Source organism: Nerophis ophidion, unplaced genomic scaffold (assembly GCF_033978795.1).
Source record: "Nerophis ophidion isolate RoL-2023_Sa unplaced genomic scaffold, RoL_Noph_v1.0 HiC_scaffold_289, whole genome shotgun sequence".
Lineage (NCBI taxonomy): Eukaryota > Metazoa > Chordata > Actinopteri > Syngnathiformes > Syngnathidae > Nerophis > Nerophis ophidion.
In genome coordinates, this window is record NW_026907211.1 from 54,750 (window position 1) to 68,041 (window position 13,292).

General features: G+C 48.3%; 1 protein-coding gene across 1 annotated transcript; it reads right to left on the reverse strand.

Annotated features, from left to right (window-relative positions):
* Nucleotides 1–580: 580 nt before the first annotated feature.
* On the reverse strand, nt 581–9,009 carry LOC133547944 (nitric oxide-associated protein 1-like; the record flags this gene model as incomplete). The annotated part of the gene is made up of 4 exons (XM_061893409.1): nt 581–2,428; nt 2,497–2,614; nt 3,875–3,991; nt 8,792–9,009. Coding segments are annotated over 4 exons (689 nt in total), but the record flags the coding sequence as incomplete, so codon positions are not given.
* Between the last annotated feature and the right edge of the window lie 4,283 nt (nt 9,010–13,292).

A 13,292-nucleotide genomic window follows, 5' to 3' on the forward strand; every position in this document is an offset into this window, starting at 1 on the left:
GATTTAGAAATGATTGATTTATACACGCTAGTAAGGTCAGGTGCTGTACCTGACAAGTTTGGGCTAGTAGGGTCAAGTGCAGCCTTCATCAGAGGCTGCACTTGACCTGATGTCCGCTCTGATGAAGGCTGCACTTGACCTGATGTCCCCTCTGATGAAGGCTGCACTTGACCTGATGTCCCCTCTGATGAAGGCTGCACTTGACCTGATGTCCCCTCTGATGAAGGCTGCACTTGACCTGATGTCCCCTCTGATGAAGGCTGCACTTGACCTGATGTCCCCTCTGATGAAGGCTGCACTTGACCTGATGTCCCCTCTGATGAAGGCTGCACTTGACCTGATTTCCCCTCTGATGAAGGCTGCACTTGACCTGATGTCCCCTCTGATGAAGGCTGCACTTGACCTGATGTCCCCTCTGATGAAGGCTGCACTTGACCTGATGTCCCCTCTGATGAAGGCTGCACTTGACCTTACTAGCCTATAGAAGTCAACCATTTGTAAATCCAGGTCAGTAGTCTACATGAAGCCCTTCAACAGGACTCATTGATCCTCCACACTTCCAACACACATTGCGGCCCTGGGCTTTCAAATCCATTCTTTATTTAGAAGGCAGAATATTAATTTGTACATTAATTATAATAACTGGTTGACAAAAACCTCTTATGGAACACGTTTCATGTACTCACAATTTCCTGGAGAAGAAAGGTGACGTCTAAGAACTATTGCTCCGCAGTTTGGCTGCCATTCATGTTAGTCATCATGTATCAGAATGACTTTTAAAATACTTTTATCATGGTTATAGCAAATAAATGAGTGTTGAGTGGAATCATCAGCCAGTGAATTGGATGACAAGCTAGTTGCCCACAGATTTCCACGCCTATTATTTAGTTACACAATGACTTCCTTCAAAATAAAAGCACATTTGTTTTAGATTTGTAACTGATGATGTATGAAAGCTCAATTGTGATGAAGTACAAACATCAAAATCAGTAAATATTTCAGCCATGACAACCACAGTTTGGACTGTAATGGAAGAGCAAATGTTTGTTTTGGGAGGAAAATATTTAAGACATTCCCAGCATGTGTTCCTAATGAAAAGGTTTGTTGAGACAGAAATGAGACCACATCACACAGCACATGAGACCACATCACACAGGACATGAGACCACATCACACAGGACATGAGACCACATCACACAGGACATGAGACCACATCACACAGGACATGAGACCACATCACACAGGACATGAGACCACATCACACAGGACATGAGACCACATCACACAGGACATGAGACCACATCACACAGGACATGAGACCACATCACACAGGACATGAGACCACATCACACAGCACATGAGACCACATCACACAGGACATGAGACCACATCACACAGGACATGAGACCACATCACACAGGACATGAGACCACATCACACAGGACATGAGACCACATCACACAGGACATGAGACCACATCACACAGGACATGAGACCACATCACACAGGACATGAGACCACATCACACAGGACATGAGACCACATCACACAGGACATGAGACCACATCACACAGCACATGAGACCACATCACACAGGACATGAGACCACATCACACAGGACATGAGACCACATCACACAGGACATGAGACCACATCACACAGGACATGAGACCACATCACACAGGACATGAGACCACATCACACAGGACATGAGACCACATCACACAGGACATGAGACCACATCACACAGGAAATCAAATTTGTAAATAAATGTTTTCTTTAGTTGACAACAACGTCCATCCATCCATTTCCTACTGCTTGTCTCCTTTGAGGTCGCGGGGGGCGCTGGAGCCTATCTCAGCTACAATCGGGCGGAAGGCGGTGTACACCCTGGACAAGTCGCCACCTCATCCCGGGGCCAACACAGATAGACAGACAACATTCACACACTAGGGACCATTCAGTGTTGCCAATAAACCTATCCCCAGGTGCATGTCTTTGGAGGTGGGAGGGGCCTCTCCCCAGGTGCATGTCCTTGGAGATGGGAGGGGCCTCTCCCCAGGTGCATGTCTTTGGAGGTGGGAGGGGCCTCTCCCCAGGTGCATGTCCTTGGAGATGGGAGGGGCCTCTCCCCAGGTGCATGTCCTTGGAGATGGGAGGGGCCTCTCCCCAGGTGCAAACGTCACTTCCTCTCATTTCTTCTTGGCCTTAGCTTTCTGCCTGTAGGCCGCACGTGCGGACAGTCCAAGGTCCAGCATCCCCGACGGCTTCATGACCTTGTAGGCGGCCGATCCGGGGATCCGTGCTCCCTTCAGCAAGACCACGTGTGGAAGCAGCGGCGGCGTCCTCAGACCGTAGGCCAGCGAGGGCGGGCCATGGACCGCCACCAGCAGCTGCTGACCCTGCCCTGCAGTCACCGCCACCCAGCCTGCACACAGCAATGGTTTCCATGACAACCCCGTGACTGACGCCTGCAGGCGCACCTTCTTGGTGTACCTGCGGACGACAGCTTGATGTCGGCCACGGCCTCCGTGTGACCTCGCCCTTCCAGCCGGAACTCTTGAGGAACCAACGCCGGGAAGTCCTTCATGCGATCTGCTCCTCCTGCTGGCACCTGCAGACACCCCCAAACTGCCATGACCCCCACTTGACCACTGACATTGTGACCTCTCACCCCCAAACTGCCATGACCCCCACTTGACCACCGACATTGTGACCTCTCACCCCCAAACTGCCATGACCCCCACTTGACCACTGACATTGTGACCTCTCACCCCCAAACTGCCATGACCCCCACTTGACCACCGACATTGTGACCTCTCACCCCCAAACTGCCATGACCCCCACTTGACCACCGACATTGTGACCTCTCACCCCCAAACTGCCATGACCCCCACTTGACCACCAACATTGTGACCTCTCACCCCCAAACTGCCATGACCCCCACTTGACCACTGACATTGTGACCTCTCACCCCCAAACTGCCATGACCCCCACTTGACCACTGACATTGTGACCTCTCACCCCCAAACTGCCATGACCCCCACTTGACCACTGACATTGTGACCTCTCACCCCCAAACTGCCATGACCCCCACTTGACCACTGACATTGTGACCTCTCACCCCCAAACTGCCATGACCCCCACTTGACCACTGACATTGTGACCTCTCACCCCCAAACTGCCATGACCCCCACTTGACCACTGACATTGTGACCTCTCACCCCCAAACTGCCATGACCCCCACTTGACCACTGACATTGTGACCTCTCACCCCCAAACTGCCATGACCCCCACTTGACCACTGACATTGTGACCTCTCACCCCCAAACTGCCATGACCCCCACTTGACCACTGACATTGTGACCTCTCACCCCCAAACTGCCATGACCCCCACTTGACCACCGACATTGTGACCTCTCACCCCCAAACTGCCATGACCCCCACTTGACCACTGACATTGTGACCTCTCACCCCCAAACTGCCATGACCCCCACTTGACCACCGACATTGTGACCTCTCACCCCCAAACTGCCATGACCCCCACTTGACCACTGACATTGTGACCTCTCACCCCCAAACTGCCATGACCCCCACTTGACCACCGACATTGTGACCTCTCACCCCCAAACTGCCATGACCCCCACTTGACCACTGACATTGTGACCTCTCACCCCCAAACTGCCATGACCCCCACTTGACCACCGACATTGTGACCTCTCACCCCCAAACTGCCATGACCCCCACTTGACCACTGACATTGTGACCTCTCACCCCCAAACTGCCATGACCCCCACTTGACCACCGACATTGTGACCTCTCACCCCCAAACTGCCATGACCCCCACTTGACCACTGACATTGTGACCTCTCACCCCCAGCAGCTGATGTCCAGCATGTTTCTGGTAGACACTGAGTGCCTTGTCCACAGTGGTGAGGTGAAGAGGCAGGTCAGCAGAGGTCAGCACAGAGAACCAGCAGGACTGCTCGCCCTGAAAGACAAAATTCACTTTTTACTTCACATCACAAACATCCAGGCAACGTTAACTAGCAGGTAAATGGTGAGTAGGAAGTTAACTAGCAGGTAAATGGTGAGTAGGAAGTTAACTAGCAGGTAAATGGTGAGTAGGAAGTTAACTTGCAGGTAAATGGTGAGTAGGAAGTTAACTAGCAGGTAAATGGTGAGTAGGAAGTTAACTAGCAGGTAAATGGTGAGTAGGAAGTTAACTTGCAGGTAAATGGTGAGTAGGAAGTTAACTAGCAGGTAAATGGTGAGTAGGAAGTTAACTAGCAGGTAAATGGTGAGTAGGAAGTTAACTAGCAGGTAAATGGTGAGTAGGAAGTTAACTAGCAGGTAAATGGTGAGTAGGAAGTTAACTAGCAGGTAAATGGTGAGTAGGAAGTTAACTTGCAGGTAAATGGTGAGTAGGAAGTTAACTAGCAGGTAAATGTGAGTAGGAAGTTAACTTGCAGGTAAATGGTGAGTAGGAAGTTAACTTGCAGGTAAATGGTGAGTAGGAAGTTAACTAGCAGGTAAATGGTGAGTAGGAAGTTAACTTGCAGGTAAATGGTGAGTAGGAAGTTAACTTGCAGGTAAATGGTGAGTAGGAAGTTAACTAGCAGGTAAATGGTGAGTAGGAAGTTAACTAGCAGGTAAATGGTGAGTAGGAAGTTAACTAGCAGGTAAATGGTGAGTAGGAAGTTAACTAGCAGGTAAATGGTGAGTAGGAAGTTAACTTGCAGGTAAATGGTGAGTAGGAAGTTAACTAGCAGGTAAATGGTGAGTAGGAAGTTAACTTGCAGGTAAATGGTGAGTAGGAAGTTAACTTGCAGGTAAATGGTGAGTAGGAAGTTAACTTGCAGGTAAATGGTGAGTAGGAAGTTAACTAGCAGGTAAATGGTGAGTAGGAAGTTAACTAGCAGGTAAATGGTGAGTAGGAAGTTAACTAGCAGGTAAATGGTGAGTAGGAAGTTAACTAGCAGGTAAATGGTGAGTAGGAAGTTAACTTGCAGGTAAATGGTGAGTAGGAAGTTAACTTGCAGGTAAATGGTGAGTAGGAAGTTAACTTGCAGGTAAATGGTGAGTAGGAAGTTAACTAGCAGGTACATGGTGAGTAGGAAGTTAACTTGCAGGTAAATGGTGAGTAGGAAGTTAACTTGCAGGTAAATGGTGAGTAGGAAGTTAACTTGCAGGTAAATGGTGAGTAGGAAGTTAACTAGCAGGTAAATGGTGAGTAGGAAGTTAACTAGCAGGTAAATGGTGAGTAGGAAGTTAACTTGCAGGTAAATGGTGAGTAGGAAGTTAACTTGCAGGTAAATGGTGAGTAGGAAGTTAACTAGCAGGTACATGGTGAGTAGGAAGTTAACTTGCAGGTAAATGGTGAGTAGGAAGTTAACTTGCAGGTAAATGGTGAGTAGGAAGTTAACTAGCAGGTAAATGGTGAGTAGGAAGTTAACTAGCAGGTAAATGGTGAGTAGGAAGTTAACTAGCAGGTAAATGGTGAGTAGGAAGTTAACTAGCAGGTAAACAATCTTTTAGTTATTTGTATATCTTTCTTTCCAAATAGTTGAAGAAAGACCACTACAATATTTTGCACTGTTATACAATTTAATAAATCATAAACTGATGACATCATGCTGTATTTTACTTCTTTATCTCTTTTTCCAACCAAAAAAGCTTTGCTGTGATGAGGGGGTACTTGAATGAAGAACATGTTGACGGGGGTACATCACTGAAAAAAGGTTGAGAACCACTGCCTCAGACGGCACTGCAGGGTTTCCCACACATTCATTTATTTGGGGCGGCCCGCCATGAAAGAATTACAGCCGCCACAAATAAAAAAAATTTTTTTTTTAAATAAAAAACTATTAAAAAAAAATATATATTATTTTTTTCCGGCTTTTGACTCGCTCGGCCGCTCATAAAAGTAATGGGACTCTGTGAATGGAGCTTGTAGTTACATATTATATAAATATGTATATAAATATGTACACAAAAGTGTTGTAATTATATTCCAACTCCGCATTCTTCTTGGTCATCGCCGCCGCTGCCTCACCACCCCCAACCATACCACCACAAATAGATGCCTGACCTGTGGGAAACACTGCACTGTATCAAAAACCCACATCAATTTCTAAAAGATATCACCACACGGGCTCAGGAACACTTCATAAAACCACTGTCACTAAATACAGTTGGTCACTACATCTGTAAGTGCAAGTTAAAGCTCTACTATGCAAAGTGAAAGCCATTTATCAACAACATCCAGAAACACCGCCGGCTTCTCTGGGCCCGAGATCATCTAAGATGGACTGATGCAAAGTGGAAAAGTGTTCTGTGGTCTGACGAGTCCACATTTCAAATTGTTTTTGGAAATATTCAATATAGTGTCATTCGGAGCAAAGGGGAAGCAAACCATCCAGACTGTTATCGATGCAAAGTTCAAAAGCCAGCATGTGTGATGGTATGGGGGTGCATTAGTGCCAGAGGCATGGGTAACTTACACATGTGTGATGGTATGGGGGTGTATTAGTGCCCAAGACATGGGTAACTTACACATGTGTGATGGTATGGGGGTGTATTAGTGCCCAAGGCATGGGTAACTTACACATCTGTGAAGGCACCATTAATGCTGAAAGGTACATACAGCTTTTGGAACAACATATGCTGCCATCTAAGTGCCGTTTTTTTCATGGACGCCCCTGCTTATTTCAGCAAGACAATGCCAAGCCACATTCAGCACGTGTTACAACAGCGTAGCTTTGTAATAAAAGAGTGTGGGTACTTTCCTGGCCTGCCTGCAGTCCAGACCTGTCTCCCATGGAAAATGTGTGGTGCATTATGAAGCGTAAAATAGGACAGCGGAGACCCCGGACTGTTGAAGGACTGAAGCTCTACATAAAACAAGAATGGGAAAGAATTCCACTTTCAAAGCTTCAACAATTAGTTTCCTCAGTTCCCAAACCTTTATTGAGTGTTGTTAAAAGAAAAGGTGATGTAACACAGTGGTGAACATGCCCTTTCCCAACTACTTTGGCACCTGTTGCAGCCATGAAATTCTATCTTAATTATTATTTGCAAAATAAAATAAAGTTCATGAGTTTGAACATCAAATATGTTGTCTTTGTAGCATATTCAACTGAATATGGCTTGAAAAGGATTTGCAAATCATTGTATTCTGTTTATATTTACATCTAACACCATTTGCCAACTCATATGGAAACGGGGTTTGTACATAAGTGACACACTTAGTGGAGCCACCACCCGCCACAGGAAACAGACACGCTGTACCGACGAGGAAGGGTCTGCAGCATGCAACAAGAGCAGTGGGACGCAGCGGCCATTCAGCAGGCAGACTAGCTCATGTCAGCAGCCAACGCCTGGCACAGACCCGAGCACACACAGGAGGATGTGTCTCCAAACACTCCAGGCAGTCGTACTGCAGGGATGGCCAGAAGACAAAGAGGAGGCCCCCGTACTCATCAGGGACTACTGGGCCATCAGAGATGAAATAAGCACACAGGATGGTGTGCTTCTCAGGAGCCAGTGTGTCATCATTCTGAAAGCCATGCATCTGGAAATGCATGTGGGTGGCAAAGCATGTTACAGACATGCCCACAATACACTGCTGAGGAGGATCCACTACAATCATGTGGGTGGCAAAGCATGTTACAGACATGCCCACAATACACTGTACTGGCCCGGCATGCAAGGGGAAGTCAGAGACTGTACAGCAGTGCTCCGGGTGTAAGGAGTATGCGCACCAACAAGAGAAAGAGACCATGATGTCACACCGCTCCCCACACGTCCATGGCAGCTGGTCAGCATGGACTTGTACAGCTAGGCAGCACACAACTTTTTGCTCGTGGTGGACCACAACTCCGACTTCTGGGAGATCAACCTGCTCCCTGACTTATCGGCCGACGCCACAATCTGACGAATCAAGGAACAGTTTAGCCATTTCGGATGGGGGAAGCCAGTTTGCATGCAGAGAAGTCTGGGCATCTGCGAGAGAGTGGGGCTTCGAACACGTCATGTCCTCAGCGCGGCACCCAAAAGCTGATGGCAAAGCAGAGTCAGCAGTAAAGATTGTTAAAGGCTTGTGGAAAAAGGCTGACCGTGCCAAAGAGGACCCCTGGAAGGCCGTCCTGCATTGGCGAAACACGCCCACTGAGGGCATGCATTGCAGCCCAGCACAGCGGCTCGTGCCAAGAAGGCTGAGAACACTTCTTTTGGTAGCCGACCAGCTCCTTGCACCTCAGGTCATCACAGGGGTTCCCAACTAGCTGAGGGGGAAGTACCAGGCGGCGAAGTTCGTGTATGACAAATCGGCAAGGGATCTGCCGGAGCTGAACGTCGGCCAGCCCGTCAGGATGAAGCCTCACCTGGGAGACAGGACGGGCAAATGGAGGCGAGGGGTGTGTCTGCCGCAGTCCGGTCCTGTCTGGTCGACGTAGAGGGGACTTTCAAACACACATGGACTGTGAATTTTGTTGAATTAAAAAGCACATTTGTAACTTAAGAGGAATGGGATGAAGTATTTCCAGGATAGCGGTCGTGTTGTGATGGGTGGGTGATGCTTGGAGGATCCTGCCCGTGAGTACTAGAAAACACTCTAGGTGTCAGGCAGTTATGTCATGTTTACAGGCTCTAATTAGCTTAAAGAACATATTTAGGCAGGTTTTACTTTCTGGGAAATAGATAACCATGGTCAGGCTTGGAAGCAATTGCCGCAATCAACAAGGGATGAGTGGAGCTCAAAGTCAAGTTCTCAAAACTAAAAGTTGCACACCTGCAGGAAGTCGATCCGAGCAAGAGCTCCCACAAAGAGACTCATTCCGGGCTTGAGTACGAAGGTGCGAGGTATGATAGCCCGCGTGGAAACCAGGGCTTTCACTTCCTGTTCATTCAGCAGAGCCAGGACCTGCAGACAATAGACGGTGGTTAGTGAGGAGCTGTATGAACAATGGAGGGTGGTTAGTGAGGAGCTGTATGAACAATGGAGGCTGGTTAGTGAGGAGCTGTATGAACAATGGAGGGTGGTTAGTGAGGAGCTGTATGAACAATGGAGGGTGGTTAGTGAGGAGCTGTATGAACAATGGAGGGTGGTTAGCCAGGAGCTGTATGAACAATGGAGGGTGGTTAGTGAGGAGCTGTATGAACAATGGAGGCTGGTTAGTGAGGAGCTGTATGAACAATGGAGGGTGGTTAGCCAGGAGCTGTATGAACAATGGAGGGTGGTTAGTGAGGAGCTGTATGAACAATGGAGGGTGGTTAGTGAGGAGCTGTATGAACAATGGAGGGTGGTTAGTGAGGAGCTGTATGAACAATGGAGGGTGGTTAGCGAGGAGCTGTATGAACAATGGAGGGTGGTTAGTGAGGAGCTGTATGAACAATGGAGGGTGGTTAGTGAGGAGCTGTATGAACAATGGAGGGTGGTTAGTGAGGAGCTGTATGAACAATGGAGGGTGGTTAGCCAGGAGCTGTATGAACAATGGAGGGTGGTTAGTGAGGAGCTGTATGAACAATGGAGGGTGGTTAGCGAGGAGCTGTATGAACAATGGAGGGTGGTTAGTGAGGAGCTGTATGAACAATGGAGGGTGGTTAGTGAGGAGCTGTATGAACAATGGAGGGTGGTTAGTGAGGAGCTGTATGAACAATGGAGGGTGGTTAGCCAGGAGCTGTATGAACAATGGAGGGTGGTTAGTGAGGAGCTGTATGAACAATGGAGGGTGGTTAGTGAGGAGCTGTATGAACAATGGAGGGTGGTTAGCGAGGAGCTGTATGAACAATGGAGGGTGGTTGTTGAGGAGCTGTATGAACAATGGAGGGTGGTTAGTGAGGAGCTGTATGAACAATGGAGGGTGGTTAGCAGGAGCTGTATGAACAATGGAGGGTGGTTAGTGAGGAGCTGTATGAACAATGGAGGGTGGTTAGCCAGGAGCTGTATGAACAATGGAGGGTGGTTAGTGAGGAGCTGTATGAACAATGGAGGGTGGTTAGTGAGGAGCTGTATGAACAATGGAGGGTGGTTAGTGAGGAGCTGTATGAACAATGGAGGGTGGTTAGCGAGGAGCTGTATGAACAATGGAGGGTGGTTAGTGAGGAGCTGTATGAACAATGGAGGGTGGTTAGCGAGGAGCTGTATGAACAATGGAGGGTGGTTAGTGAGGAGCTGTATGAACAATGGAGGGTGGTTAGTGAGGAGCTGTATGAACAATGGAGGCTGGTTAGTGAGGAGCTGTATGAACAATGGAGGGTGGTTAGTGAGGAGCTGTATGAACAATGGAGGCTGGTTAGTGAGGAGCTGTATGAACAATGGAGGGTGGTTAGCGAGGAGCTGTATGAACAATGGAGGGTGGTTAGTGAGGAGCTGTATGAACAATGGAGGGTGGTTAGTGAGGAGCTGTATGAACAATGGAGGGTGGTTAGTGAGGAGCTGTATGAACAATGGAGGGTGGTTAGCGAGGAGCTGTATGAACAATGGAGGGTGGTTAGTGAGGAGCTGTATGAACAATGGAGGGTGGTTAGCGAGGTGCTGTATGAACAATGGAGGGTGGTTAGCGAGGAGCTGTATGAACAATGGAGGGTGGTTAGTGAGGAGCTGTATGAACAATGGAGGGTGGTTAGTGAGGAGCTGTATGAACAATGGAGGGTGGTTAGTGAGGAGCTGTATGAACAATGGAGGGTGGTTAGTGAGGAGCTGTATGAACAATGGAGGGTGGTTAGTGAGGAGCTGTATGAACAATGGAGGGTGGTTAGTGAGGAGCTGTATGAACAATGGAGGGTGGTTAGCCAGGAGCTGTATGAACAATGGAGGGTGGTTAGTGAGGAGCTGTATGAACAATGGAGGGTGGTTAGTGAGGAGCTGTATGAACAATGGAGGGTGGTTAGTGAGGAGCTGTATGAACAATGGAGGGTGGTTAGTGAGGAGCTGTATGAACAATGGAGGGTGGTTAGTGAGGAGCTGTATGAACAATGGAGGGTGGTTAGTGAGGAGCTGTATGAACAATGGAGGGTGGTTAGTGAGGAGCTGTATGAACAATGGAGGGTGGTTAGCGAGGAGCTGTATGAACAATGGAGGGTGGTTAGTGAGGTGCTGTATGAACAATGGAGGGTGGTTAGTGAGGAGCTGTATGAACAATGGAGGGTGGTTAGCGAGGAGCTGTATGAACAATGGAGGGTGGTTAGTGAGGAGCTGTATGAACAATGGAGGGTGGTTAGTGAGGAGCTGTATGAACAATGGAGGGTGGTTAGTGAGGAGCTGTATGAACAATGGAGGTGGTTAGTGAGGAGCTGTATGAACAATGGAGGGTGGTTAGCGAGGAGCTGTATGAACAATGGAGGGTGGTTAGTGAGGAGCTGTATGAACAATGGAGGGTGGTTAGTGAGGAGCTGTATGAACAATGGAGGGTGGTTAGTGAGGAGCTGTATGAACAATGGAGGGTGGTTAGTGAGGAGCTGTATGAACAATGGAGGGTGGTTAGTGAGGAGCTGTATGAACAATGGAGGGTGGTTAGTGAGGAGCTGTATGAACAATGGAGGGTGGTTAGTGAGGAGCTGTATGAACAATGGAGGGTGGTTAGTGAGGAGCTGTATGAACAATGGAGGGTGGTTAGTGAGGAGCTGTATGAACAATGGAGGTGGTTAGTGAGGAGCTGTATGAACAATGGAGGGTGGTTAGTGAGGAGCTGTATGAACAATGGAGGGTGGTTAGTGAGGAGCTGTATGAACAATGGAGGGTGGTTAGTGAGGAGCTGTATGAACAATGGAGGGTGGTTAGTGAGGAGCTGTATGAACAATGGAGGGTGGTTAGTGAGGAGCTGTATGAACAATGGAGGGTGGTTAGTGAGGAGCTGTATGAACAATGGAGGGTGGTTAGTGAGGAGCTGTATGAACAATGGAGGGTGGTTAGTGAGGAGCTGTATGAACAATGGAGGGTGGTTAGTGAGGAGCTGTATGAACAATGGAGGGTGGTTAGTGAGGAGCTGTATGAACAATGGAGGGTGGTTAGTGAGGAGCTGTATGAACAATGGAGGGTGGTTAGTGAGGAGCTGTATGAACAATGGAGGGTGGTTAGTGAGGAGCTGTATGAACAATGGAGGGTGGTTAGTGAGGAGCTGTATGAACAATGGAGGGTGGTTAGTGAGGAGCTGTATGAACAATGGAGGGTGGTTAGTGAGGAGCTGTATGAACAATGGAGGGTGGTTAGTGAGGAGCTGTATGAACAATGGAGGGTGGTTAGTGAGGAGCTGTATGAACAATGGAGGGTGGTTAGTGAGGAGCTGTATGAACAATGGAGGGTGGTTAGTGAGGAGCTGTATGAACAATGGAGGGTGGTTAGTGAGGAGCTGTATGAACAATGGAGGGTGGTTAGTGAGGAGCTGTATGAACAATGGAGGGTGGTTAGTGAGGAGCTGTATGAACAATGGAGGGTGGTTAGTGAGGAGCTGTATGAACAATGGAGGCTGGTTAGTGAGGAGCTGTATGAACAATGGAGGGTGGTTAGCGAGGAGCTGTATGAACAATGGAGGGTGGTTAGTGAGGAGCTGTATGAACAATGGAGGGTGGTTAGTGAGGAGCTGTATGAACAATGGAGGGTGGTTAGTGAGGAGCTGTATGAACAATGGAGGGTGGTTAGTGAGGAGCTGTATGAACAATGGAGGGTGGTTAGTGAGGAGCTGTATGAACAATGGAGGGTGGTTAGTGAGGAGCTGTATGAACAATGGAGGGTGGTTAGTGAGGAGCTGTATGAACAATGGAGGGTGGTTAGTGAGGAGCTGTATGAACAATGGAGGGTGGTTAGTGAGGAGCTGTATGAACAATGGAGGGTGGTTAGTGAGGAGCTGTATGAACAATGGAGGGTGGTTAGTGAGGAGCTGTATGAACAATGGAGGGTGGTTAGTGAGGAGCTGTATGAACAATGGAGGGTGGTTAGCGAGGAGCTGTATGAACAATGGAGGGTGGTTAGTGAGGAGCTGTATGAACAATGGAGGGTGGTTAGTGAGGAGCTGTATGAACAATGGAGGGTGGTTAGTGAGGAGCTGTATGAACAATGGAGGTGGTTAGTGAGGAGCTGTATGAACAATGGAGGGTGGTTAGCGAGGAGCTGTATGAACAATGGAGGGTGGTTAGTGAGGAGCTGTATGAACAATGGAGGGTGGTTAGCGAGGAGCTGTATGAACAATGGAGGGTGGTTAGTGAGGAGCTGTATGAACAATGGAGGCTGGTTAGTGAGAGCTGTATGAACAATGGAGGGTGGTTAGTGAGGAGCTGTATGAACAATGGAGGCT